This window comes from Oratosquilla oratoria, chromosome 13 (assembly GCF_046742065.1).
Source record: "Oratosquilla oratoria isolate Oo_2021 chromosome 13, ASM4674206v1, whole genome shotgun sequence".
NCBI classification, from domain to species: Eukaryota; Metazoa; Arthropoda; class Malacostraca; order Stomatopoda; family Squillidae; genus Oratosquilla; species Oratosquilla oratoria.
Genome location: NC_134789.1, coordinates 33,776,070 through 33,803,357, shown reverse-complemented (window position 1 = coordinate 33,803,357; position 27,288 = coordinate 33,776,070). Strand labels below are relative to the sequence as shown.

The 27,288-nt window shown below is 40.5% G+C and overlaps 2 protein-coding genes across 19 annotated transcripts in view; one reads left to right on the top strand and one right to left on the bottom strand.

The window, feature by feature from the left end:
• The window catches only part of LOC143032368 (uncharacterized), an 867,199-nt gene that overhangs the window by 719,137 nt on the left and 120,774 nt on the right, over positions 1-27,288 (top strand). The window lies entirely within an intron of this gene.
• LOC143032094 (uncharacterized) lies at positions 17,738-25,865 on the bottom strand. Its single transcript, XM_076196549.1, has 4 exons — positions 25,513-25,865; positions 24,207-25,401; positions 18,019-23,912; positions 17,738-17,907 (listed from the first exon to the last, which is right to left on the bottom strand). The coding sequence occupies exons 2-3, from the start codon at positions 24,646-24,648 to the stop codon at positions 18,406-18,408; spliced, it is 5,949 nt and encodes a 1,982-aa protein (XP_076052664.1). The 5' UTR covers positions 24,649-25,401; positions 25,513-25,865; the 3' UTR covers positions 17,738-17,907; positions 18,019-18,405.

The following is a 27,288-nucleotide window of genomic DNA, read 5'->3' as shown; positions in this document are numbered from 1 at the left end:
ATATGAATATATATATATATACAGTATATATATATATATATATATATGTATATATATATATATGTATATATATATATAAATATATATATATATATATATATATGTATGTTGTCATGTTCCATAATGCATCACTGACACAAAGAGACACGAATGTAGCACCATAAGCCACATTCTAGCACAAACCATATTGTCTCACCATCCATAATGAAAATGCCCATATGTATTCAACCAATTGATAGGTTATCTTAAATTAGATAATAGGATTTAAATGTGAGTTAAGTTATTTCTCATGTGAGTGTCCCAGTTGCAGGAGGACTTACAAACCAGTGGTGGAGGAGTACATGACTCGGGCACTTCTGCCCAAGGTCGGAGGTCACTATGAATGATGACACAAAGAAGTAGTATCCACATTACTATAGGCATTCTCCTCTTTTTTTTTAGATAAATAGGAATTGATAAAAAGTAAACTTTCTTCACACAAAAATGAAGAAGTGAATAGATTGTGTGAAACCAGGTAGAGGTAGATTAGGTTTATATTTATAATAAACTGGCACTTGCCACTGACACTGTTTTGTGCAGTCTTGGTATAAATCTAAGAGACATAGCCAGGGATATCTCTCTGACTCCCTCACTCGTGCCCTCCGCATATCCCATATACGCCAGGCTAAATTAAATTGTATATTTTTATATCATGTGAATTGAATAGTTTTGTACCTCAATGTTTTATTTGTCCTTGTGAAGTGAAAGATCATTCTAAAAGGCAAAATAATCATACTAGATACTGTATTGAGGAGCTGTTCAAATCACAGTCGAGATTTGATACATCAACTCAAATACAGAGGCTAGTCCATGACATATAAATGCCTATGTATGTCATGGACTAGCCTGTACCTTTGTTTATTTTGACTAGCATAACAATCCTAAGTTCTGTGCCCAAATTTTCCACAGCTAAAAAAATTGGACTGGTTTCTTACAGATATTCTCTACTTGTTGCTTCACATATATCTGACTCAGAATCACATATGTGCCTCTATTCTCACTCTTCTGAAATTGTATCACACTTTTCTTCCTATTCTCACTCATAATTAACACAAAAATTTCCACAAAGCTCACTTCTTGTAATAAGGTCTCACATTTCTGCATAGTTACATATAGCCTAGCCTCATTGTTCAGTAAGTTAAGGAATTGTTCAATTGCAAACACCTCTGTGACTTTCTCAACAGTCACCACACCTTCCTAGTTACCTAGTATTTACCTAGTTGTATTGTACAGGAAGGGAGCTATGCTCATACTGACCCATCTTCGTACCTTTCAGCATCTAGTTTGTTCTTAAATTCTTGTATAGTTTTTCCACACACTGTTGTACCTCATCCAATTTGTTCCAGACATACTCTGTGTAGGAAACTATTTTTTTTCAGATTTCTTTTTTAACAATCCTTTTTGAGTTTCTTTTCATGTCCTCTTCTTTTTCTTTTATCCCATTTTAATACATGTTCTCTGTCAAGGACTTCCACCCCTTTCATGATTCTGTAAATGGCCAGTAGATCTCCTCTTTCCCTTCTTTGTTCCAGGGTTGGTAGTTCTAGTTTGGGCAATCTTTGTTTGTATGTCAATTTTTAAAGTGTTGGTGCCATTTTTGTTGTTGCTCTTTGGATTCTTTCTACATACATACATATATCAAAGGCTTTTTCCCCCTTACACGGGGGGTAGCCAAAAAGAAAAAGGGATAGAAATCACTCCCACCCATTTCATTTTCCATAGGTTCCACTCCCCTCCACCCTCCTCCCTCACTCCTATCTTGGCACCTCCTGGATGATGGGTCATCCCTGCATCCTGTCCACTGCCCTGGGTCAGAAGCAGTGTCACAAGACACAGCACATCCACAGCAAGGCCACTTCATAAATTCGGCGACCCCCCCCCCTCTCCGTCCCCTCATGCAGAAAAGGAGAAGACGGGGAGAAGTCCCTTCGGGCTGCGTCAATTTTTTCATACATACTTCCTCACCCCCCCATCCCCCACCCACTCCCCCTCATGCATCACAGCCTCATCTATACACAACCCTTCTCCATTCACCCCTATCTTCTGTCCTCTCCCATCCTTTCTCCACAGACATTCCTCTCTTTTGTAAAGCCCCTTTCACCCCATCCATCCATCTCATCCTAGGACGCCCCCTCATATTCACTCCTTCCACCTTCGCCTTCCACACTTCTTTTACTAATCTTTCTTCACTCATTCTTTCCATGTGTCCAAACCATCCTAATATTCTTTCATCAACCCTATCTCCCAGCTCCCTTTCCACCCCTGTTCTCCTCACCTCCTCATTTCTCACTCTATCTAGCCTAGTAACTCCTATCATACTTCTCAGACATTTCATCTCAAATACATTCAAACTCCTTCCCTCTTCCTCTCTCATGTTTCATAATTTCTGCCCCATACATTGCTGTTGGCACAATCACTCCTTCATATAACCTCCTCTTAGCATCCATTCCCAGATGTCTATTTCTCATTACACTTTTTAATCCACCAAGGCATTTACTCGCTTCTCTCAATCTACATTCTACCTCCACCCCCACTCCTCCCTTTCTAATTTCTTTATATTCTTTTTTGTACTGGGTGTCCATAGTGTCACAGTATACTCTAATCATGGTCTTATCAGTGTGACTAATATTTTCTTTACCATTACCTCATCCAAGTAGTTAAAGGCCACCTTTATTGATTTTAGTAAATTGTAAGTTTCTCCGACTATTTTGTTAATATGCTTGTCTGGTGACATATCTTTGTTAATAATTACTCCTAAGTCCTTTTCCAAGCTAACTTTTGTTGCTTCCTTTGTCCCAATTGTATATTGCCCTGATATTCTATTTTTACTTTTTCCAAACTCCATGATGTTGAAGTTCACTTCCCACTTTTGTCTCCATTCCTAGACTTTGTCCAGGTCTCTCTGTAGTGATTCACAGCCTTTTTCTGTACTTTCTTTAGTAGTTTTGCATCATCTGCAAAGAAGTTCATATAACATTCTACACCTTCATCCATGTCATTTATATATATGGCAAACTTTATTGGACCTTGTGGGACTCCACTTATCATTTCTTCCCAGGTTGAGTTTTTGTCTCTAAGTACCACCCTCATTTTTCTCCCATTCAAGAAATCTTCCATCCATTTTAATGACTTTTTGTGTACACCTATTATTTTGAGTTTTCTTATTCTAGGTCACTCCTCACATTCCTGGCTAGATCCATATATCCATGACCAATATCCTTCCTAATTTCTCTGAATTTCTTTCTGAAATACTCTGGGGAAATCTCATATTCCTTCAATATTTCGCTCTTAATCTGATCATAATCATATATGCCCTCTCTATCAAATACAGTGTACACACTTAAGGCTTTTGGGGTTAGGCTAGTTCTTATTATTGCTGACCAGAGGTCCTTTCTCCATCCTAATTGTTTTGCTATGCCATCAAATGTAGAAAAGAACAATTCTGGATCCCTTTTGTTAAATTTGGGAACAAGATAACTTGATTTTATTATACTATCCACTACACTTCTCTCACTACTCACCCCAGTTGACTGTTGTGCAGTCTGTCCTGCTCCAACCTTATCTGTTTCCCTTTGGGACTCTGCCCCTTGTGATAGAGCTTTTGACATGATTCAACTCTAGGTTCCCCACTTATTCTAATTCTACTCATATTATCTACTATGTCATGATATCTTCCTCTTTCCTGTGGAGTTCTTTCATTTTCAATTCTAACTTCCTCTATGTAATATTCCCTTCTTAATCTTGGTACTCCTTCACTTAACCTATATTCATTCCTGTTATCTTCTATACCATAATGCCTATCCCTCATCTATGAGGTATCCTCAAAGCTGTGAAACTGCTTCCTATCTTAGATCGACTTAGTTATGTCTCATCCCACTTCCAGAGAGATGCCCCTGCCCGCATCTCTTAGATTTCTATCAAGACTACACAACACAGTGTCAGCAACTAGTGTCAGTTTGTTATATAAACCTAACCTACTTCTATTTGCCTGGTTTCACACAATCTATTCACTTAATTTTTGTGTGAAGAAGGCTTATGATTTATCAATTCCTAGTTATCTAACAAAAAAAGGAGAACATCTATAGTAATGTGGATGCTACTTCTTCGCGTTATCATCCATGGGAACCTCCAACCTCGAGTAGAAATGCCCAAGTCGTGTACTCCTCCACCACTGATTTGTAAGTCCTCCTGCAACTGGGACATTCGCATGAGAAAAAAACCTAACTCACATTTAAATCTTATTATCTGATTTAAGATAACCTAATAATTGGTTGAATGCATCAATAGCCACTTTCATTAAGGATGGCGAGCCAATACGGCTCATGCTAGAATGTGACTTATGGCACCATATTCATGTCTCTTTGTGTCATTGATGTGTCATGGAAAATGACAATGTATGTACATGTATGTATGCATGCATGCATACATGTACATATGTATGTTTCAGCTACATCTTCCTAAAAGAGGAAGACATATTAAGTAAGACAGATGAAATGTAAGAGATGAAGATCTAATTCACTCAAGATGTCTTTCCTACACCCCTATCATGCATATTATAAAGAATTATATTCATTGAACATTGTATTTCACCAGAGATAGATCAAATTTTGGGAAAATACTTGATTACTTGTGTCAATACAGTATAGCAAAATAAGATATTAAATTGTAATAAAATCATGTCCAAGAGAGCAAGAAAGTATGTGTATCACATTGTTACCAAACCTAAAATAAAGAATCAATGACTAAATGGCATGAGAGGAAATAACTGTATGTTAGAAATTGACCAAATTTCAGTTTGTGATAGATTTCTCCTCCATAGACACTGAGAATGACACTTAATTGACAGCAAAGACTGATTGACGATGTTGCTGATGGGCTGTTTGTGATGTACAGCAGAGCATTGGATTGCTTCTTCTTGGTGTCCCTACAGTGTTGTCTTCCTTTACAATGTCCTTTGGTTTATTCCTTCTTCATAGGGTGTAGTACCTTTACTTAATAAGGTACTTTCAGTTTTTTTATTACATGTATTTTTTTTTTCATTTGTCATTAAATTGGTGCCTTTCACCTACATTTTAGGAATTACATGTAATGAATGGATAAACATTATTTACATTTAAGGTTAGACCTTTGGGAAATTATTTGCCTTGTGCCCAAAACTTCAAAGTTACTTTCTGATAGAAGTATGTCTTTGTCAATTTTGTATCTAAGGTTTGAAATAATTTTGATTTTCATATCACCCATTCTGTGTGTATGCCAGGCCTTATAATGGGTACCTGCCTGATGTAGTCCTACAAGATAGACAACAGAGAGATTCATCTCCCTGCTACCCATCTTCAGAACCTGTCAATATATCACCTCTATGTAAGGGTGAATTTTGAAAAGAGTAAAGGACTAAGGGTGGGATTTTGTATGGCATTAACCCCTTCAATACAGTTATGTACTTCATGCACTCTCTTCTCTCCAGGTGATTTTATACAGCTGCGGGGTCGAACCCTGACCTGTTAAGTGTCTTAATTGTTCCTAACCCTCTTTAAGCCAGAGCCCATGCCCCTTTCAAATGAATAGAATAATTTTGTCAAAGCCTGAACTTGGAGTTGGTCACTGTGTTGAAGGGGTTAAAACTCTATATCTACAATAGAGTTTGAGACCAGCAACAAGTACATGCATGAGGTGGTCTCACAAGAAGGTTGTTAGAGAATCATCTCTTTGTTGCCCATCTTCAAACTTATCAACTTCCTTGTTTTCTATTGGAGGTGCAGTCCTGAGGGGCTGACACATAGTCTTCAGACTGGACCCAAGACCTCTCTTTATCAGCTTTGTCTGTATTACTTCTACCTTCAAATACAAGGAGAGCTTACACCAGTAACTGCTCCTCTCCTCCTACTTTCAGCTAGTGACATAGAAACAGTACCACAATAATAAAATGCAGATATCAGTCTAAGGTTTCTTCTCAGAGAGATCTGTAGGGGGGACCCAAGGACCAGTGCTAGCTGTTGTAGAGCTGCAGGATTTCAGTCAGTGAAACTCAAGGCAACAGTTGATTGACTGATCTTGGAGTGGATGTGGCAGGTGATAACAGAAAGAAAAGGCAATGATAATAGAATAGCCAAAGTAATGAAGGCATTAATTCCTTGAAGAGGGTGTGAAATAGAAGAAATGTCAATGAAGGAGAAGTGGGAATGGTTGAGAGTACTGTATAGATGAGCTGCTTCTCTTGTATTGAAGTGGATCATGGTCTTATGAGTTAGTGAATTAAGAATTAGAAGAGATGAAGGTGAAGTACATTCAGAAATGTTTATTATCTGAAAAAATTAAAGGTTATGAATGAAGAAACTGAAAAAGTAAGTGAGAAGGTAAATTTTGGAGGAAAATAATGGAGCACTGAGATGATATAGACACATGGAAGGAATAGAGGTACCACATGATGAAAATAGTGTATGCAGAAAAGATAGAAAAAGATGATGAATGTCAAAGATGAAATTAAATGGAACTTGTGAGATTATGTTTAGATAGAAAGGGAACTCAAATATAAGAATAAAAGAAACTGAGTTCTTGAGGTGAGGTAACAAAGAGGTAAGGTTGGGAGAGTGAGAGGTTTAGATGGTGGGAATTATTATGTCTTGAGTAAAGAGTACTAGTTCAAAAAGAGTGATGAAAAATTAGAATTAAAAACTATACATACATATACCAAGGGCTTTTTTGCCCCTTACAAGGGAGGTAGCCAGAGTCAAAGGCATAAATGCACTCCCACCCATTTCATCCCCACATACTTCACTCCCATTCACCATCCCTCCCTCCCTCTCTTTTTGGCTCCTAGATGACGTGTCATCCCTGCATCTCGCCCACTGCACTGGGTCAGAAGCAATGCAGCAAGACACAGCACATCCACAGCAAGGTTGCTTTATTTAATCAGTGACCCCCCTTTCTGTCCCCTCATGTAGAAAAAGAGAAGACAGGGAGAAATCCCTTCAGGCTGCATCAAAAATTATTCACATATACTTCCTCACCCCCCCTATCCCTCACCCACTCTCCTCCATACATCCATACACAACCATTCTCCATTCACCCCTATCTTCTGTCTTCTTCCTTCCTTCCTCAACAGACATTTCCCTCTTTCCTAATACCATCTTTTACCCCATCCATCCATCTCAACCTTTGTCACCCCCTCATGTTCACTCCCTCCACCTCTGCCTTCCACACCTCTTTTACTAACCTTTCTTTACTCATTCTTTCCATATGTCCAAACCATTCAAATATTCTTTCATCAACCCTATTTTCCAACTCCCTTTCCACCTCCACTCCCTTCTTCACCTTGTTTCTCATGCTATCCACCCTAGTAACCTCTATCATACTTCTCAGGGATTTTATCTCAAACACATTTAAGCTCTTCCTCTCTTATGTTTCATGTTTCTGCCCCATACTGTGTTATTAGCATAATCACCTCTTCATACAATCTCCTCTTAGCATCCATTCCCAGATGTCTGTTTCTCATTACACTTTTTAATCCCCCAAGGGATTTACTTGCTTTTTTCAATCTACATTCTACTTCCACCTCCAGTCCTCCTTTTTCCACTACATTCTCCCCCAAGTACTTAAAGCTATCCACTCCCTTCAGTCTTTCTCCCTTAATATCCACTTCTAATTTGCTGCATCCTCTCCTTTTGTATATCTCATCACCTTACTTTTACCCACTTTATCTTCAATTTCTTTCCTCTAACTTCCTTAATCTCTCTTCTGACCCTGCAAGAAGTGTATTGTCATCAGCAAACAACAGCTGGCTTATTTCCCACTTTTCTCCATTTTCTTTAACCATCTCCAATCCCCAGCCCATTAACCTTGCATTTACCTCTTGCACCATCTCTTCCATGTATAGATTGAACAGCCATGGTGACATGACACATCCCTGGCCCACCTTTACCTCAAACCACTTGCTCTCTCCATTTCTAATCCTAACACAGGCTCTACTACTCTCATAAAAAATCTTGACTGCCCTTATATCTGCAATACCTCCCACAGTGCCTTCCTATCTACCCTGTCATAAGCCTATTCCAAATCCATAAAGGCCCAAAAAACATCCTCACCTTTTCCTAAAGTTTTCTCACATATTTGCCTTAGTGCAAAAATATGATCCATGCAACACCTACCTGTCCTAAATCACAATTTTCCTCGCCAATTACTCCCTCTGTTCCTCTCCTAATCCTCTCAATCAAAACCCTCCCATAAGCCTTCCCAACTACACTCGTCAAACTGATCCCTCTGAAACTATTACACTAACACTTTTCCCCTTTTCCCTTGTAAAACAGAACTATACATGCACTCCAGTCCTCCAGCAGTCTACCCTCTTTAGACATACAATAAACAGCTTCACTAGCCAGTTCACCATTTCTGTATGTCGTTTTTTAGACACTTTCTTCCCACATAGAGTGGTGGACACTTTGAACAAACTGGACGAAAAAATAGTGTACGCAAAAACCATTCATGAGTTTAAGAGCAAACTAGACACTGTGAGATACAAAGGCGGGACACCTCGAGTGTAGCTCCACTTCCTGCAAAATACAACTAGGTAAATGCAACTAAGTAAATACTTGCATGACACCTAACCTAGGTGCCTTACCTGCTCTCATAATTTTAATAACAGCTTTTACCTCCATTTTCCTCATTCATTGCTATAATTTTCTTAGCATTTCCTACTGCAACTACCTTTCCCTCCCTATCCTCCCTTATTTCTTTAACAGCTCCCTAAAATACTCTACCCATCTTCCTCTTACTGCCATCTCTACCATTATCATCTCTCCATCTGCACCTTTTACCATTTCTTCTCTACTTGATTCGCCTCTTCATCTCTTAATTTCCTTCCAAATCTTCTTTTTATCACCTTCAAAATTTTCTGTCATACTCTTACTCCATTTCACATCTGCTCTCCTTTTTGCCTCCTTTATCATATGCTTTACTTCTCTTTTCTTTGTACCTCTTATATGATTCTGTTTTGTAACCAATCTGTAAATGCTTGTTTCTTCTCTTCTACAACCTTCTTTGCTTCATCATCCCACCACTCACTACCCTTCCTTTTATTTTCTCCTGTACTCCCTGTTCCACACACCATCTTTGCACACCTTGTGACTCCCTTCTTGAAACCTCCCCATTCCTCTTCTACTCCTAGTTCTACTCTATCCTTCACTCCCTCCCATTCTTTTCTCAGCTTCTTCTTGTACTCCCCCTTTTCTTTCTTATTGAAGTATTTTATTCTAAGCCCTACCTTCTATACTTTTCCTCTTTTTCCATCTATCCTCCACTCTTAACTTGCCGTCCACCAAAAAATTATCTGATGTTCCCCCACTCTCTCCCCTAAGGACATGTACATCCAAAACTCTTCCTACTCTTCTGGTTACCACTATATAATCTATTAAAGCTCTCTACTACCCTTCCATCCACTACCCTCTCCCATGTGTACTTATGCTTGACTTTCTTCCTAAACACTGTGTTTGCTATCATCAACTCTCTATCTAGACACATCTCCACCATCAACTCTCCAATATGACTTTTTTCTGGTACTCCACACTTCCCAACCACTCCATCTATTGGTTCATCTTCTACCCCAGCATTATTGGGAGCCCATCTGTGGGTGAGGTAAAAGAGGTTCAGTTTTACTATTTTATTCCTGATCCTAGTCTGATACAAAAACGGCTGGCAAGCCCAGAGGAAAACTCCAGAGGTTGCCTGACTTCCCTAGCTAAAAGTTACAGAAAGCAAAGGGGGTGTTCCCCACGAAGGGGTGGACAATAAGAAACATGGTCATGATGAAATGGTGGCACTCTTGAGGGTTGCCAAAAAGGGGTGTCGATGAGCCTCCAGCAATGACCTTTTGACCGTGGTCACCTCACGTTGACTCAAGTTTATTTAGAATCTGTCCTGTGGCCCCTCTCTGACATATGGAGTGCATTGCGAGCACCTTCCCCGAGTTCCCGGTTGAAAGGCCTCGTGTTGTCTCTTCATACCCGAGATGAAAGAAATCTGATGTCTATCGTAGATGAAAGAAATCTCCTGGGATCTCTCACAGGGTATATCACAGCATTGAGAGATCTCAATAGCACTGCATTGATATTTCTCCCTAAATCCTCTATGCACTCATTTAAATCTATCCAAAAAGCCTCCCTTTCCTCTATACTCTTCTCACTACCAGGCTCATATGCACTTACAAAGATCCCTTCCCAGTTTTACCTTCATCCACATTAACCTTAAACCTTCCACTCCACTACAAGCTTATCTGTCTCTTCACTTATTAGTATAGCCACCCCTTCTCTCCATTGTCCTCTCTTCACTACTGACACCTTCCCAACTACACTCCCAAATTCAAACTCACCCCTCCCTTTCACTTAGTTTCATTCAGTGCCAACACATCCATCTTTCTTCTCATACACACTGCCTATCTCCTCCCTTTCACTCTCATCTGCACCACATACTTATTTTTCATTTATTTATTTATTTTTATATATATATTTTTAAGGAATGTTCCCTTTGGGGCTACAAAGAGTAGGGTGCCTAGTCCTATCCCCATCCCATTTTTGTCACTTTTTATGACTCGAGTGGGAACACCCAGTGACAGTATTCTTTCTCCCCTACCACAGGGTTTGACAAAAATGAAAATGTATATTTAGAGAAGTGGTATAGGACAGTATTAAGAATGTGGGGACAGCATAATGGAGGGACAGTTGCTGTATAATTAAGTGGCATCATTTTTCTATGAATAGAGATTTCCTATATCACAGACAAAATGATGTTTGGCTCTAGTCTGTAGGGATACCCCATATAGATCCAAAATTATCATCTGCATATTACTGAGCAATTTTAATCTTAAAATAACATGCAGCCAATACCCTAGATAGGGTATAGTATTCATATTATAAAGTATTCATAGTATAAGTAAGAAGAAATAGAAATCCAATATTGATGGAATAATAGGAAGATGTAGTATTTTAAGTTCTGACAAGATAAACAGGAGAAATTGAGTTTAAGCTCCTTCAGGTATCTTTAGAATTATCCACACTACAGACAAAAATATTTAGATGAAGAGCTTGATCCAAGAGAGGATTAGCTGCAACTATAGTGGTCATCTTAATCCTATGTGTTCAAAGAGCCACATTTCAGTTACTATTAAATTATCAAGATTAAACCAGAGCCTTCATACTTGTCAAGCAGAATAGATACTGAAAGCATCATATGAACACACATGTACATACATACATACATATACCAAGGCTTTTTCCCCCTTACAAGGGGGGTAGCCAAAAAGGAAACGGCATAAAATCATTCCCACCCATTCCATCCCTGAATACACTCCACACCCCTCCACCCTCCCTCTTATCTTAGCACCTCCTGAATGACGGGTCATCCCTGCACCTTGTCCACTGCCCTGGGTCAGAAGCAGTGTCGCAAGACACACATGTAGGAGAATATAAACAAGATATATAGCAAGAACACACATGTAGGAGAATATAAAGATTGTAGAATAAAAGAGATAAAAGATAGTGAGAGGTATGATTTTGAAAATTTGAAGATACATGTGAGACAGATAAAAATTTATTGAAGAAAAGTAAGCATGTAAATGATATGAAGAGAAGTTAAAAGCATACATTTTTTTCACATGTTGATAGTGTCAAACATTGTCAAGTGATTTTCTCAAAGACAAGAGAGAAGAATTTGGGGATTGTTTTTCAGATTCAAGAAATAAAGATTCTAAGCCCAATCTGGAGGTCAGGCACTGGCCCCTTAGGGCTGTACATCCTTGTGGAGGTGGGAATCTAAAATGCCTCCACAGCTGGAAAGTATATGGGTCTTTCACATAAGATTGTTTGTTCTCACTTGCTGGCACCTGTATTACAAAATGCATCTATACAAAAATGCATTCACACTCAAATCACAAAATAAGCACTCTAAGACTATCCACTTAACATTTTTCCCCATCAAACTTCTCCAGACATTAGCTCCTCAGAAAAATCCTTTCCAAGAGAAACAAGAACCACAATAGCACAACTGTATTCAGATGAGCATTCAGAAATAAAACAGTACAACACAGAATAGACCTGGCTACAGAAACAAACTGCCCCTGATGCAACCATCATATAGAAGACACTTGAATACTTTATCTTTTACTGCCCGACCACAATCATACCAAGACAGCAATACAATATTTTTTCCTCAGGTGACTTGTGGGCCAATCTAGTTGTTGTTGCTAATTACCAGGGAGTTGTGGGTCGCCTGCAAGAGATTTCTGGGGCGATAAGTGGATTGAATAAAGAAATACAGTAATATAGAAAAGAAATCTAACATAATATATGTTGCAGTAACAGAAACAGATATCAGTTCAAAGAGCTATATTGGTGTAATAGACCTAACTAGTCATTGTGGTTGGAAGTAGAATAGAACAAAAAAGAAAACAAGAGTGTTGATTCTCCACTGAAGAGTTTCAGGTCAAATTTGTTAATTCAAAGGCAGGAAACAACTGAGATATCATGATTATTGAACTTGGGTCATGTGTATGAAAAAAATGTGTGTATTTTAGTATTCTTAGATATGTAGTAACTGGAGAAGGTATCTTGCTTTGAATTATTAGATGATACATACATATACCAAGGCTTTTTCCCCCTTCCAAGGGAGGTAGCCACAAAAGGAAAGGCATAAAAACACTCCCACCCATTTCATCCCTAAATACACTCCACACCCCTCCCACCCTTCCTCTCATCTGAGCACCTCCTGGATGACGGGTCATCCCTGAACCCTGCCCACCGCCCTGGGTCAGAAGCAGTGTCGCAAGACACAGTACATCCACAGCAAGGCCGCTTCATTTAATCGGCGACCCCCCCTCTCCGTCCCCCTTTGCATATAAGGAGAGGACGGGGAGAAATCCCTTCGGGCTGCGTCAAAATTTACTCACACATACTACCCCACCCCCCACCCCCGCCTATTCCTCCTCATTATTAGATGATGGTGAAGATAAATACTGTATTTGAGCTCTGACACAAAGTTATAGTGAAATCACATTGAAAATTTTGAATACTGGCATTTATTTATTACTCACAGCCAAGGTAACACAACAGCACATATTTGAATTTTCACCAACAGGATTTGCAGCTTGATATGTTTAATTAATAATGCAGCAATTATGCTTCTATATCATTAATTTGTGATTTGATTTAATGTCACAAACTCCCCCCATTGGGAGGCTGGGATGGTGCCCCTTACAGAGGACTTTATAGCCTGGAATTTAATGAACAATATCTTTGGTTGAACTTTGCCAGTGGGAGTGTTTGAACCACTATCCCCTTGAACTTTGCCGCAAATAACAACACCTTAATCTGCTCGGCCAGCGAGTTTCCCACTAATTTGTAACCAGAGTAATTTCTTTATTCTACTTCCATGATGTACTGGATAAAATTCCTGTTAACAATAGTCATAAATTTCTCAACGAGTGGAGTACATAATTCACTGTAATGATACTCCAGATTGGTTACAATGATACATGTAGGAACACTTTTGCTATTCTCATGCAAAAAAATAATAATATTGAATTACATTTCTCATTTTTTGATGGTATAATACTAGAGAGCAAATAAGTGATGACTGCTCCTCTCCTCCCTGCTCTCCTCCTTTGCCCAGCCAGTGCCGAACACTCACAATAATATGAGACAGTTAACAGACCACGTGTTGAGTGTAACATGTTTAGGGCATGGATTTTTTATAGTATTTTGTGTCCTCTGTTCTGACAGTAGGCTATGTGGTTTGTCAATGAGTTGAGTGGTTGGAGCTGAGGGATTTAGCCTCAGGTGTATAGGGTGGTATGTAAATATCTGTGATGTTGTAAGCTGTTTTCTTCATTTGTGTTTAGATTTGAGATCATTTCTATTGTAGTGTCAGCAAGTGTTTGTCTAGTTTCTTTCGTTTTGTTAGAAAAAGAGTGTATTGTGTATTGGTGTGTACCTTTGTGTTGTGTGTAGTATTCTTATATTGTGTAATTAGTGAATGTGGGTAGTATAGATTTTGGTGTCAGTTTTGTTTCTTGGATTAAAGCTATGTGAATGTTCTGTTGATGTACAAAGTGAAGCAATTCCATATGTTTCTTTGTGATTCTATTTATGTTTATTTGTAGCATATTTAGAGTGTGTTTTTGTGGTGGTGCATTTACCTAATTGTAGTGTACAGGAAAGGAGCAACACTCGTTGGGTCCTGTCTCCTATTCCAATTTTCTAACATACCTAGACTCAAATTCATGTATGGTTCCAACTTAATCTATATCTTTGATTTTCAATTATCACATTTAGATTAGAACTTGTGTATTGTTTTTTGCTTGAGCTATATCACCTTCTAAGCTATTCCACATATTTATGCTTCTATATGGGAAACTGTATTTCTTCACATCCTTTCAACATTGTCATGACTTTTAGCGTGTTTGCCCCTTTTATGGTATTTTCATCAACATGGCTGTAAATTAAATGATGAGGTGCAAACTGATTTAATTTACATAATATAAAAATATAAGTTTCTTACAAAAATATCTGAGGGTAAGAACAGGATGCAGTCAGGAGTCAGAGAGTCAATGCCCATGTCTTCTTAATTTTATACCATGACTGCACAACATAGGTGCCAGGGACGGGTGCCAATGTGTGCCTCTATTAGCCTACTCTATCCCTATTTGCCTGGCTTCACACAATCCTTCTACTTCTTTATTTGTATGTGAAGAAGGCTTACAAATTTTCAATCACCACCTATCTAGACTAATGAGAGAACATAGATACATATGCAAGGATACTACTTCATAGTGTCATTTTGTTTACATGCCCTCTGACCTTTGAGGGGAGAAGGCCTCAATTTTGTACTTCACTGCTGTCTGTGCAGCAAGACTGCTGCAACTAGGGCACTTCTAAGGTACAGACAATATATATAAAATCTTATTTTCTAATTTAAGATAACCCACAAATTGGCTGAATGCATCATCAATGGTCATCCCATTTAGGATGACCAGCAATATGGCTCTTGCTAGAATATAGCTTGTGGTGCCATTATTCGTGTCCCCTTTGTGTCTGTGAGGCATCATGGAACACACCATCTGATCTTTCTTAATTTACTTCCATGACCTATTATAGCCCTCACATCTTTAATCAGGATATCTCTTCTATCAGTGCAATTTATGTCCTTTAGTAACCTGAAAACTGTAATCATATTGCCTCTTTCTCTTAGATCTTTCAAAGTTGGCAGACCCAGTACTTTTAGTCTTTTATGGTTTAGATGCCAGGATGGGGACCAATTTTGATGCTGCCCTTTGTTTTCTCTCAATCTTGCTTATATCTTGGCAGATAAACTATATGAGGAAAAGCTAAAAGCACTGGGTCTACCAACTTTGAAAGATTGAAGAGAAAGAGGTGACATGATTACAGTGTTCAGGTCATTAAAGGGAACAGATTGCATTGATAGAAGAGATCTGATTAAACATGGGAGGGCTGGTCATGGAAGTAAATTAAGAAAGACCACATGGTGGAAGGATGTGAAGAAATACAGTTTTCCATATAGATGTATGAATATGTGGAATAGCTTAGAAGGCCATATAGCCCAAGCTCAAACAATACTTGAGTTCAGTGGCATAGCAAAGGGGGGAGGGAGAGGTGGTCTGCCCCAGGCGACATATGCCAAGGGGCGGAATGTTGATGGGATAAAAGATAAGAAAATCTTAAGTTTTATACCAAAACTAGTTCTTAAGGTTGTAATATGATACTGTTTTTAAACAGATTTTTCAACTGTAGCATCAGGACCATGTCTAAAGCAAAATTTCTTAACCTATGAATGTTTCCCTAACCTACATTCGTTTTAGACACTATTCTAGCTTTCAGCAATTTTGTCAGTAAGATATAACTTTATTCTATTTATTGATATAAAATGGCACAAAATTAACTAAAAATATCTAGCAAATTAATATTTGTGTTGGTCTATGGCGGCAGCCATGTTGTAGGATCAATTGCTAGGCGAATTTTATATTCCTAGGTTTTAGACAAAATTCCTAGGTTAGGAAAAAATCCTAGGCTAGGAACTTTTGCTTTAGACATGCCCCAGTTTTATATCCAGTGAAGATAAATATTTTAAGTTAGGTATTCCTGCTTTATATCAAAGAATAATTTTACCCTCCCCCCCAACAGGGAGGTAAATCTTGCACCCACCCTGGGTGGCAAAAACAGATATAGATTAAGTTGAAACCATACATAAACTTGAGTCTAGATATGTTAGAAAATTAGAGAATAGGAGACAGGACCCAATGAGCATAGCTCCTTCTGTGTGTACTACAATTAGGTAAATATAATTAGGTACAATTAGGTAAATACACTTTTGTGACTGAAACTCCAACCTCTAACTTCTTAACAGCTCTAATTTGTCACTGATACACTTCCTTTTTTGTACTTTCTTTATGCCTCAATGCCATGACGAGGGTAGAACAACTAATATATTAATCAAAATAACAAACACAATAGATCTCTCACAGCTACCTTATCATGCATGTGCTAATGTAGAGTACTGTACACCTGGTTTTTTTTTAAAGGCCACCACCACCAAGTGGTCAAGTTGAGAAGTAATATGGCTTGTTCCACTAAACCTACAGGTTTTGAAATACATCACTGATGATTTGAAAGTTTTTCCTGTTTATTTTTGCCTGCAGATTTTGTCCATTGCATCCAAAGTCCACTAATGGGGGTCTGTAGATGAGAGGTTTGTCTGTAGTTTATTGATTTTGTACATGTAGTGCATGTGTATAGGGTTACTTTGGTTTCTATGTCTCTGGTTAATAGGAATAGGTGTAGGAAGGCAGGCACCAGGATAATGACCTCCTTGTGTGTAACAGGAATAAAGGAAGAGAACCTAGTTGAAGATAAGTGGAAGGATGAATAAATAATTTCTGGACCCAATCTGGAAACCAGGTATTGGCCCCTTAGGACCACACATTCTTGTGGAGGTGAAGAGGGTTTTATGGCTTGAGTTCTGGTGTAGATGTTGAGGGATATTGAAAGTCACTTTGTCTTTCGGGACTCCAACTATCCTCCATCCACTTCTGGTTCTATGATGCAACCACAGGCAGGTCCAGCACTTCAGCCCTTGATTTATATAAATTATATTAAAATGTAAAGTGGCATTGAGAAAGAGGGGGATGTCTGTTGAGGAAGGAAGAGAGAAGACAGAAGATAGGGGTGAGTGGAGAATGGTTGTATATGGGTGATGCTGTGATTCATGGAAATGAGTGGGTGGGGGATGGGTGGTTAGGGAGTGGTCATGTGTGAATGATATTTTGATGCAGCCCAAAGGGATTTCTCCCAGTCTTCTCTTTTTCTTCACAAGGGGATGGAGATTGGAGTTCGCTGATTAAATGAAGTGGCCTTGATGTGGAATATGCTGTGTCTTGCTGCATTGCTTCTGACCCAGGGTAGTGGGTGAGATGCAGGGATGACACATCATCCAGGAGGAGCCAAGAAAAGAGGGAGTGGGTGGTGAATGAAAGTGGAGTGGTTGGGGATGAAATGAGTGGGAGTGGAATTATGCTTTTTGACTTTGGCTACCTCCCTTGATAGGGGGAAAAAAGCCCTTATTATATGTATGTACATAAGAATTATCTCTAAGAAAAATAAGAAAGAGGAAAAAGTATTGGAAACAAAACAAAGTAAACTATTTGTATGCCGGAATCGACTGGGACTCCGGAGATGAAATAGGTATTCAACATCATAGCGTCCGTGACGTAGACAGACTTGGGACTGAAGGTTATAGAATCACGGGGATATTTGATGCGTATTTAATGCAGATCTGATCCATCGTTCGATAATACGTTGGTTTGATGAAAAACTGTAAAAAGTACTATAATTACTATAGGCTAAAGGCTACACTAGAAGAGGGTATTACAAACTATGCACTAGAATACTCTAAACCTCAAATACAAAGAGTTTTAAGACTTACATGGTTTGGCTAGGCGTGGGGTGTGTACATCTTTCTAGATCGGACCAAGACTGGCGCCTAGAGGTGACCCACAGTAACCGGTTCTTACACACCTTCTTAAGTCTAATTCTTTACGTGAACATCGTACAAATAATGAGATGCTATCTTGCAGCACAGCTTGCAGACAACTTACAACGATAGTATTCTTAAGCAGACGAAGCTTCTGCTCGCAGCATACTTAAATTAAACATGACGAAAAACAAACTTGGAAACCTCTTCCGAGGGGAAACGAGCCTTACGACAAAAAGATATGTAAACATGGGGATACACGGACATATAAAAAAGCCCCGTTACCTCTCGTAACGGCACACTCCCTTCCTAATTTTCTAGGGGGAAAAATTACCAAAACTATTGACCTAGCAACACAAGCTCAGAAATGGGTCTTACATATTCATGGGCTTTGTTGTTTACCACAACTCTTACTTGGACCTTCCTGACTAAATCATCCTTGCCAGGGAATACTTTGTTTACAATACCCAAGGGCCACTGTCCTTGGGGACACTCTTGATTTTTTACCAACACTACATCATCCACCTTTACATTTGGAGAGGAATTGACCCACTTTCTTCTGGGTTGTAAAGAGGAAAGATACTCTTTCTTCCATCTCTTCCAGAATTCCTCAGCAAGGTGATGGACATGCTTCCATTGAGATTTGTATACTGCCTTAATATCTATCTCTTCAGGAAGAGTTACAGGAATATCAGTTTTCTGAGTGAGAAGGATGGACGGAGACAAAATGAAAGGACTACTAGGGTCCGAGGAAACAGGAACTAAAGGTCTGGAATTCACGATCTTACATACTTCTGCAAAGAAGGTTACTAACACCTCATGTGTTAATGCCTTGGGGTGATGGTTAGTCAGTATCACATTCATGATGTTGCGGACTATCCCCACCATACGCTCCCATGCTCCACCCATGTGAGAAGCATGAGGAGGGTTAAACAACCAAGTGCAACCTTGACTTGACAAGAAACTATTGACATCACCACCTTCATCGGTAATGGCAAGCAAGTTCAGTGCTTTGACAGCACCTACAAAGTTCGTGCCTCTGTCAGAACGCATCATCTTAACTGGGCCACGAATACAAATGAATCTCTTTAAGGCATTAATGAAGGAAGAAGTACTCAATTCTTCTACAGTCTCTATGTGGATAGCTCTGGAAACAAGACAGGTGAACAGAACGCCCCATCTTTTACTTTCGAGGAAGGAACTTCTAGTGCGCCGAGTTTTTATATGCCAGGGGCCAAAAAGGTCAACTCCTACATAGGAAAATGGCGGATTGGGAGTAAGTCTATCGACGGGTAAGTCTCCCATCTTCTGAACACACACCTTACCTCTTACCCTTTTACAGGTGACGCATTTGGAAATGACCTTAGAAATGGTACGTTTCCCTCCCAAAATCCAGAAACCACCTGTACGGACGGCTCCTTCTGTAATCACTCTCCCTTGGTGGTGCACTGTCTCATGGTAGTGACGGATCAACAACAAGCCTAAGTGGGATTCCTTTGGAATAATAATAGGCCTTGCAAGCATACCAAGTACATCACTGCCTTGACTCAACCTGCCTCCTACACGAAGTAGGCCCTTCTGGTCTAAATAAGGAGACAGAGATGCAATGGGACTGGAAGGAGGCAAACAAACTTCACCTTGCAATTTAGTCATGGCAGACGAGAAATAATCCTTTTGGTATGTCTGAACAATGAAATCAGCTGCATCTTCTAGTTGATCGGGTGACTTATGTTTGTTGCATATATGCCAACCTGAACAACACTTGTTACCTTGTTTGAAAGAACGGGCTATATGCTTAAGGAGAGCTACCGCTCTTACAAGTCTCCTCCAACAGGAGAAATTAGAGAACCTCTGAGCTAATGACGCAATTGCAGGCTCTACATTGCTTTTGTTTGCACTAACAAGGGGTTCAGACTCAATTGTGTAGTCTGATACCTTTACTTCTTTATCTGTCTCAGGGCTTACAAGAGGAAAACTTCCACTGGTGGATACAACATCCTCAAATAAGCTTGAGGGACCTGACAACCAATCACTCTGATTTAGGTTGGTTATTTCAAGACCACGGGTAGCCAGGTCTGCTGGATTACAATCTGTAGGTACATAATGCCATTGGTTAGGTTCGGTGGACGACCTAATGTGGTCTACTCTGTTACTCACGTAGACCTGAAATCTACGCCTTTCATTATGAATATAGCCCAAGACAATCATGCTGTCAGAATAGAAATGCCTTGCGTCTAAGGGTTTGTCCAAGCAATCCGAGATGGAATTGCTGAGATTAACTGCCATCACTGCAGCACACAACTCTAACCTGGGAATAGTATGACCATGGTTGGGAGCTACTTTAGCTTGTCCCCTCACAAAACACACCTGGTAGCTTTTGGTATCACTGAAAACCTTAAGATATGATACAGCTCCTACTGCTACTCTGGAAGCATCTGAAAAGGTATGAAGCTCTATCCTGTGAGCTTGAGACAAAGAAATACTAGCAAACTGACGATTGATGCTTATATCCTTGAGGTCCCTTAAGGACGTTAGCCATCTGGACCATTTGGTATGGATCTTAGCTGGTATGGGTTCATCCCAACCACACTTTAGATTGGTTATCTCTCTTAGGAGTAGTTTTCCCACTATTATTACTGGGGCTAAGAATCCCATGGGGTCAAACAGACTATTTACAACAGACAGTATCCCTCTTTTTGTCGAAGGCTTGTCTGAATCCATGAACTTATAGACGAAAACGTCTCTTTGGATGTCCCATAAGAGGCCCAGGCTAGACTGCATAGGCATAGAGTCAGAAGTTAGGTTCAGCTCCTGAAGGTTATCAGCCAGCTCACTGGTGGCAAACTTTTCCAGCACTTCCTTACTGTTGGAAGTGATCTTGTGCAAGCGCAGGCGTCCTCCTTCTTGAAGTGCTGACTTAGAGTCTTGGATTAACTTGTAAGCAGTCTCCGCATCTGGCAGAGATGCTAACCCATCATCCACGTAGAAATTGTTCTCTATGAAATAGCGAACTTCAGGAGAGGCATCTTCTACAGACTTACGTAAGCCATAGGTGGCAATGGCGGGAGATGGCGTGTTCCCAAAAACGTGAACAGTCATCCTATACTCAATCAACCTTTCATCAGGGTCATTATTCTTGTACCAGAAGAATCTGAGATAATCTCTTTGCTCAGTCTTCACTTTGAAATTGTAGAACATCTGTTCTACATCAGCTGCCACTGCTACAGCTTCCTGACGGAAACGTAGAAGAATCCCGAGAATACTGTTTGTCATATCAGGACCTGACATCAGCATATCATTTAGGGAGAACTCTCTGGATTTGGCAGAAGAGTCGAACACAACCCTGATCTTGTCAGGTTTCTTAGGGTGGTACACCCCAAACAATGGAAGATACCAGCACTTCTGATCAGACTTCAATGGTGGTGCAACCTCAGCATGCCCACGATCTAACATCTTTTGCATGAAGGCCATCATATGCTGACGTTTTTCCGGCTTTGTGCTGAGGCTACGATGGAGAGACAGTGTGCGGTGCCACACAAAGTCTCTATTATTACTGGTGGCTACAACATTGGGACGGAAAGGCAGTGGCGCGACCCAATGACCACTTTGATCCTTGCGGAACTCTGAGTTCATAACATCCAAGAACTTCCTGTCTTCAATCGACAGGGCGGCCTTGTCATCATCTTTGGTTACCTTGAACAAATCATCCTTTACTTCAGAAACATGAATCTGGTTACCACATGGTGCGACTATAGAGGGACGTCTATCATGTACAAAGGATGTTTTGAAACTGCTAATGACAGGAGGCCTACAAGTGCCATGGAGACACACTTCCCCAATGATTGCCCAACCCAGACTGGTCTGTTGAGCTAGAGGGGCATTGACAGGTCCAATTCTCTGGTCAAAAATGTAATGAGCTGAAGGCACATCTCGACCAATGATGAGTAGAATCTCAGCTTCAGGAACCAGAGGTGGAATACATTCGGCCAGATCGGACAGATGGGGATAACCACGAGCTATGGCGGGGGTGGGTATCTCTTCTCTTACACTGGGAATGCTGTCGCATTCCACTAACTTAGGGATATGCACCTCTTGTGAGTTATGCCAAGACACGATGGTGTAATTTTTGGTGGTGCGCCCAGAAGCGCCCGTTACACCTGCACAGGTAGCTAGACGATATGAAACCCGTTTGCTCAGCTTGTCAAACAAATCGAAAAACTCAGACCTTGCTAAAGAGCAATTGCACTGATCGTCTAGGATGGCATAACACCACACTCCGAGCTCTGGTTTACTTTCAGGATAGACCTTTACCAAGAAGGTCTTGGCACAGGACTTACTCATGGAGGTGGGGTTACTGCATATCTTGGTACATTTGGAATTGACCGCAGCATCCTCCCCTCCCTGAGTCTTTACTATGGGGGTAAGAACATTTGGAAGCGGCACTTGATTGACTACAGGGGAGCGAGGTGTTTTATCTTGAGCAACCTCCCTTCCATGCTGTGTAACCGCTTGAGTCGAACTCCTCTTCGACCTGGGTTCATCGTGATGTAAGGCAGTCACATGAGTATGGGCCTTACAGAGTTTGCAGAAAGTTCTCTCTTTGCAGCTGGAAGGAGGATGGTTACCTTTGCAACATCTGTTGCACACTCCTTTATCGTTTAAGAAAACCTTCCTCTCGCTCACTGACATGGTGCGAAAAGCCCTGCAGAAATCCAAATGGTGTACGTAGGCATCATGGTAGACGCAAAAATCTCCCTTTTCTGCCTTTCTTTGCTCGGTAGGACTAGCGGCGCCAACAGACCTGTCAGCGCCCATGGTCGACTTACTGCCACTGGACAACATGGTGTCAGTCTTCTTCACACGCACTTGAGGAAACTTAGAGGGAGGTGGCTTCTCTGGTTTCACAAAACCATCGGCTCCAAGGCTTTGATAAGAGAAACATGGATCATTCTCGACCCTTGCCATCTCCTTCACAAACTCAATGAAGAAGGAGAAAGGTGGGTACGGCACACCGTGAGCAGTCTTGTAGTTCATGGCTCTGCCAGTCCACGCTTTCTGTATACAGGGTGGAAGTTTTGCGACAATGGGATTGATGCCTGACGAGGCGTCATAATATGCAAACAGTGTACTGTATACAGGGTTAGCCTTCAAGGCTTCTATCTGATACAGAATGTCACACAGGTCGTATAACCTTAAGGTGTCTCTAGGTGAAATCCTAGAGAAGTTGGCGAGCTTCTTTTTAATTGAAGTCTCAATGATCGAAGGGGCAGCAAACCTGTCATCCAAGCGCTCCCAAATTCTACTGCACGCCAGGTTTGGATTCTTGGCATTTGAGTTTCTGGTTGTACGGGCCCATTCTTTAGACTCAGGACCTAGGTACTTAACTAACAGGTCTATTTCCTCCTTACATGAGGTGCCTAACTCTTGCACGACTTCCTTGAAACTCTCTTTCCAAACAGCATAGTCTTCCGCAGTATCATCAAACGTAGACAGCCTGCTAAGAAGTAAATCCTTCCGCAAGAAGAACTTGCTCAAATCGGCAGAATTGGAGGTTGTCCCCAACCTAGGAGATGCACTCCGAGGAGGTTTTACTACAGGTGGTGACACATAAGAAACATGGTTAGCAACAGGTTGCTGCGCAGGTTGCACAGACCTCACCTTTACCTTTTCGATACGAGGTTCAAAACTGAATGGAACATTGTTAGCAGGCTGTGAGTTAACTCTGAAATCAGAACAGGGCTTGAAAACAGGGCTTTCAGGATTCAAGCCTACCAGATCCTTCTGACTAGCGGAAAATTCGATTATACCACCCTGTTGCTCCACATATAGTTGGGTGCGGGTAGCGACTGTACCTTTTAATTGGTCCCAGTCACTGCATGTTTCCCAATCATCGTCGGGTCCTAAGTGCCTAAGTTCGGCTTCGGCTTCTTCCAACTCCTTTTGCTGTGTCATAACTTTGAACTTGGCCTGCATTTCAGCCTGCTCTTTCATAAGCTGACCCTCCTGTTCGGCAAACTTAACTCTGATACGAGCGGTCTCCACCTTGGCTCGTTGCTTCCTTGCAACACTAACACTGGTGCTACTGGAACGACCTGACCTAACCGACCTTCTTGAACTGCCCTTCATGGAAGGGGGCATACAACGCTCAGAGTGGTCGACGAGGGATAAAGGAACTTGATTGGACTTCGGGTCTTCTTGTAAAAACGGTTCAGTGTGGTGTTCCTCTTCCGTGACTTCAACTGAGGAAGAGGAAGCATAGTTACTGATTACCTGACGAAAAGATGCCTGAAAATCCCTGTCTTCGTGCTTCACTGATTCAGCACGAGCCAGACTTTCTGGAGTACGTTCACGCATTAAGAATTCCAGGTACCTTTTTACAGTATCCTGGTACACAGCGTGGGCCTCATACAACCAAGGACCATGATTCGGTTCTTCCAATAAGGCTTGTACTCCTTCTCTACTCGCCTTTACCCTCTCTTCATGCTGATCAGACGCTCTCTGAAAAGCCTCTTGCCCTTCAGCCGTGAGGACTCTGACCCTACCAGAGACGGGTCCTTCATCTATACTGTGGTTGGAAGACATATTGCCAAGTGAGAGAAACAGTGAGAGACAAGACAGTAATATGATAAAGAAGACAAGGAAAACTCGAACTTAATCGAAAACCACGGAGTACGTTACCACACTCCTAACTATACGACTATTGAGGTAGACAACAACAGATTAAACCCTACATTTGGTTCAATCTAAAAATGCACATTAGTCGCATGCTTATATTAACATATAACAGGATTTAGGCAAGGTAGCTTGCCTTCAAAGGAAAAACACATGCTTAACTGCGACGTGGTGTTATGTAAACACTGTTGGGGCTTGGCAACCATACGTTGTTGCCACATCACACTCGCGCGCCGATACGATCACTAAGACTGCCACATCACACTCGCGCGCCGATACGATCACTACACTTTGGCTTGCGCTACACTACACTTTTACTTGCGCTACAAAACCAAGCGCACACACGTAAACTTATGCCAGGAAGGCGACACATCAAGTTCATGTGGTGACGACGAGGGGAATCTAGACGTGGCAACGGCGTGCAGGGCGTGGTCTGGCCGACACCTCATTCCTATGCTTTCTTCATCTGTTCGTTTCTATCGAACCATTTTTTCATTATGCCGGAATCGACTGGGACTCCGGAGATGAAATAGGTATTCAACATCATAGCGTCCGTGACGTAGACAGACTTGGGACTGAAGGTTATAGAATCACGGGGATATTTGATGCGTATTTAATGCAGATCTGATCCATCGTTCGATAATACGTTGGTTTGATGAAAAACTGTAAAAAGTACTATAATTACTATAGGCTAAAGGCTACACTAGAAGAGGGTATTACAAACTATGCACTAGAATACTCTAAACCTCAAATACAAAGAGTTTTAAGACTTACATGGTTTGGCTAGGCGTGGGGTGTGTACATCTTTCTAGATCGGACCAAGACTGGCGCCTAGAGGTGACCCACAGTAACCGGTTCTTACACACCTTCTTAAGTCTAATTCTTTACGTGAACATCGTACAAATAATGAGATGCTATCTTGCAGCACAGCTTGCAGACAACTTACAACGATAGTATTCTTAAGCAGACGAAGCTTCTGCTCGCAGCATACTTAAATTAAACATGACGAAAAACAAACTTGGAAACCTCTTCCGAGGGGAAACGAGCCTTACGACAAAAAGATATGTAAACATGGGGATACACGGACATATAAAAAAGCCCCGTTACCTCTCGTAACGGCACAATTTGTCTATTTTTATACCAAGGGCTTCTTCTCACATATAAGGGAGGTAATCAAGTCAAAGGTACACACTCACTTCCACCCATTCCATTCCTATCCACCATCCTTGTTTTCCCTCCAAGGTTCTAATGGATGAAAGGTCATTCCTATCTCCTGCCCACTCCCTAGGTCAGATGTAAATGCAGCAAAATACAGCACATCCACAGCAAGGTCGCTTCACTTACACAATGAACCTGAATATCAAGAAATGTTTTTGGGCACAACTCTACTCCTAATAAAACTATTGAACAAAGTAACAATTTAGTCCTTATTAGAGATTTTAATTGCAGTGAAGTCAACTTAGAGGAATGAGAAGCAAGTGGCAAAGCAGATTCCTGGGGGAATACCTTGTTAAGTATAGAAATGGAGAGCACAGTGATCCAGTGAGAAAAAGGCAGTAACTTGGGTTAGAGGATGTGTATTTTTAGGACAAATTGAATTCTTAGAAGCTCTATCATGGAGTTTGAACCCTGTGCTGTGTTGACATAATCATGAAGCCAAGACACTAGCAACCGAGCCATAAATGAAACTACAAAAGAACTACTTGAGTTCCTGAGCACACTCTTCATGGCAACAGCATAGTCTTATTTTCACCAAATCCTCTCATTTAGGTAAGCCCTTCAACAAGTTGTGTATTTTAGGACAAACTGAGTTTTTTAGAAGCTCTGTGCCAACGTTATCATGAAGCCAAGATGCTAGCAACCGAGCCATAAATTATGCTACAAAAGAATTACTTGGTTCTTAAGTGCACTCTTCATGGCTACAGCAGACGTAGTCTTATTTTCAACATTCCCATAAGATTAGATCTGCTTCTAACCAAAGAGCTAGGCATCATAAGCTCATTGAACTACCTTTGCCATATAGGAAAAGTGACCATGGAACAAATTAATTTCAGCTGGAGGATAAGGCAATAAAGCCAAGAAAGGAATGACACAGGCAAAAGAGATTCAATTTTGGGAAGGCAAAATACTCAGGTTGAGAAATTCTTTAAAGAAGTAGACTGAGAAGAATTCATAAATACCATAGGAATAATGAAGAAATTGGAAATCTTTCTTGATATTTACAACCTTGAAATGAACCAAAGATAAGGAAAAAGCAGAAACAAAACTGGTTCCACAAAAGGTGTGAGATTGCAAAAAAAAAAAAATAAAAAAAAATAAAAAATAAAAAATAAATAAATGAAGCTTGGGACATGGCTCGGGGAAAATGGAGGAAGAATAGAATCAATAAAACAAAAAAGAAGCTTGTAAACAAGCTAGAAATGACTATACAAGAATCCACAGGGGGAGGAAAATTATTTTGAAAGGAGTGTTGTAGACAAATGCAAAGATGAACCAAAACTGTTTTACAGGTTTATAAATAGTAAATTGAGACACAGGGAAGTAATTGCA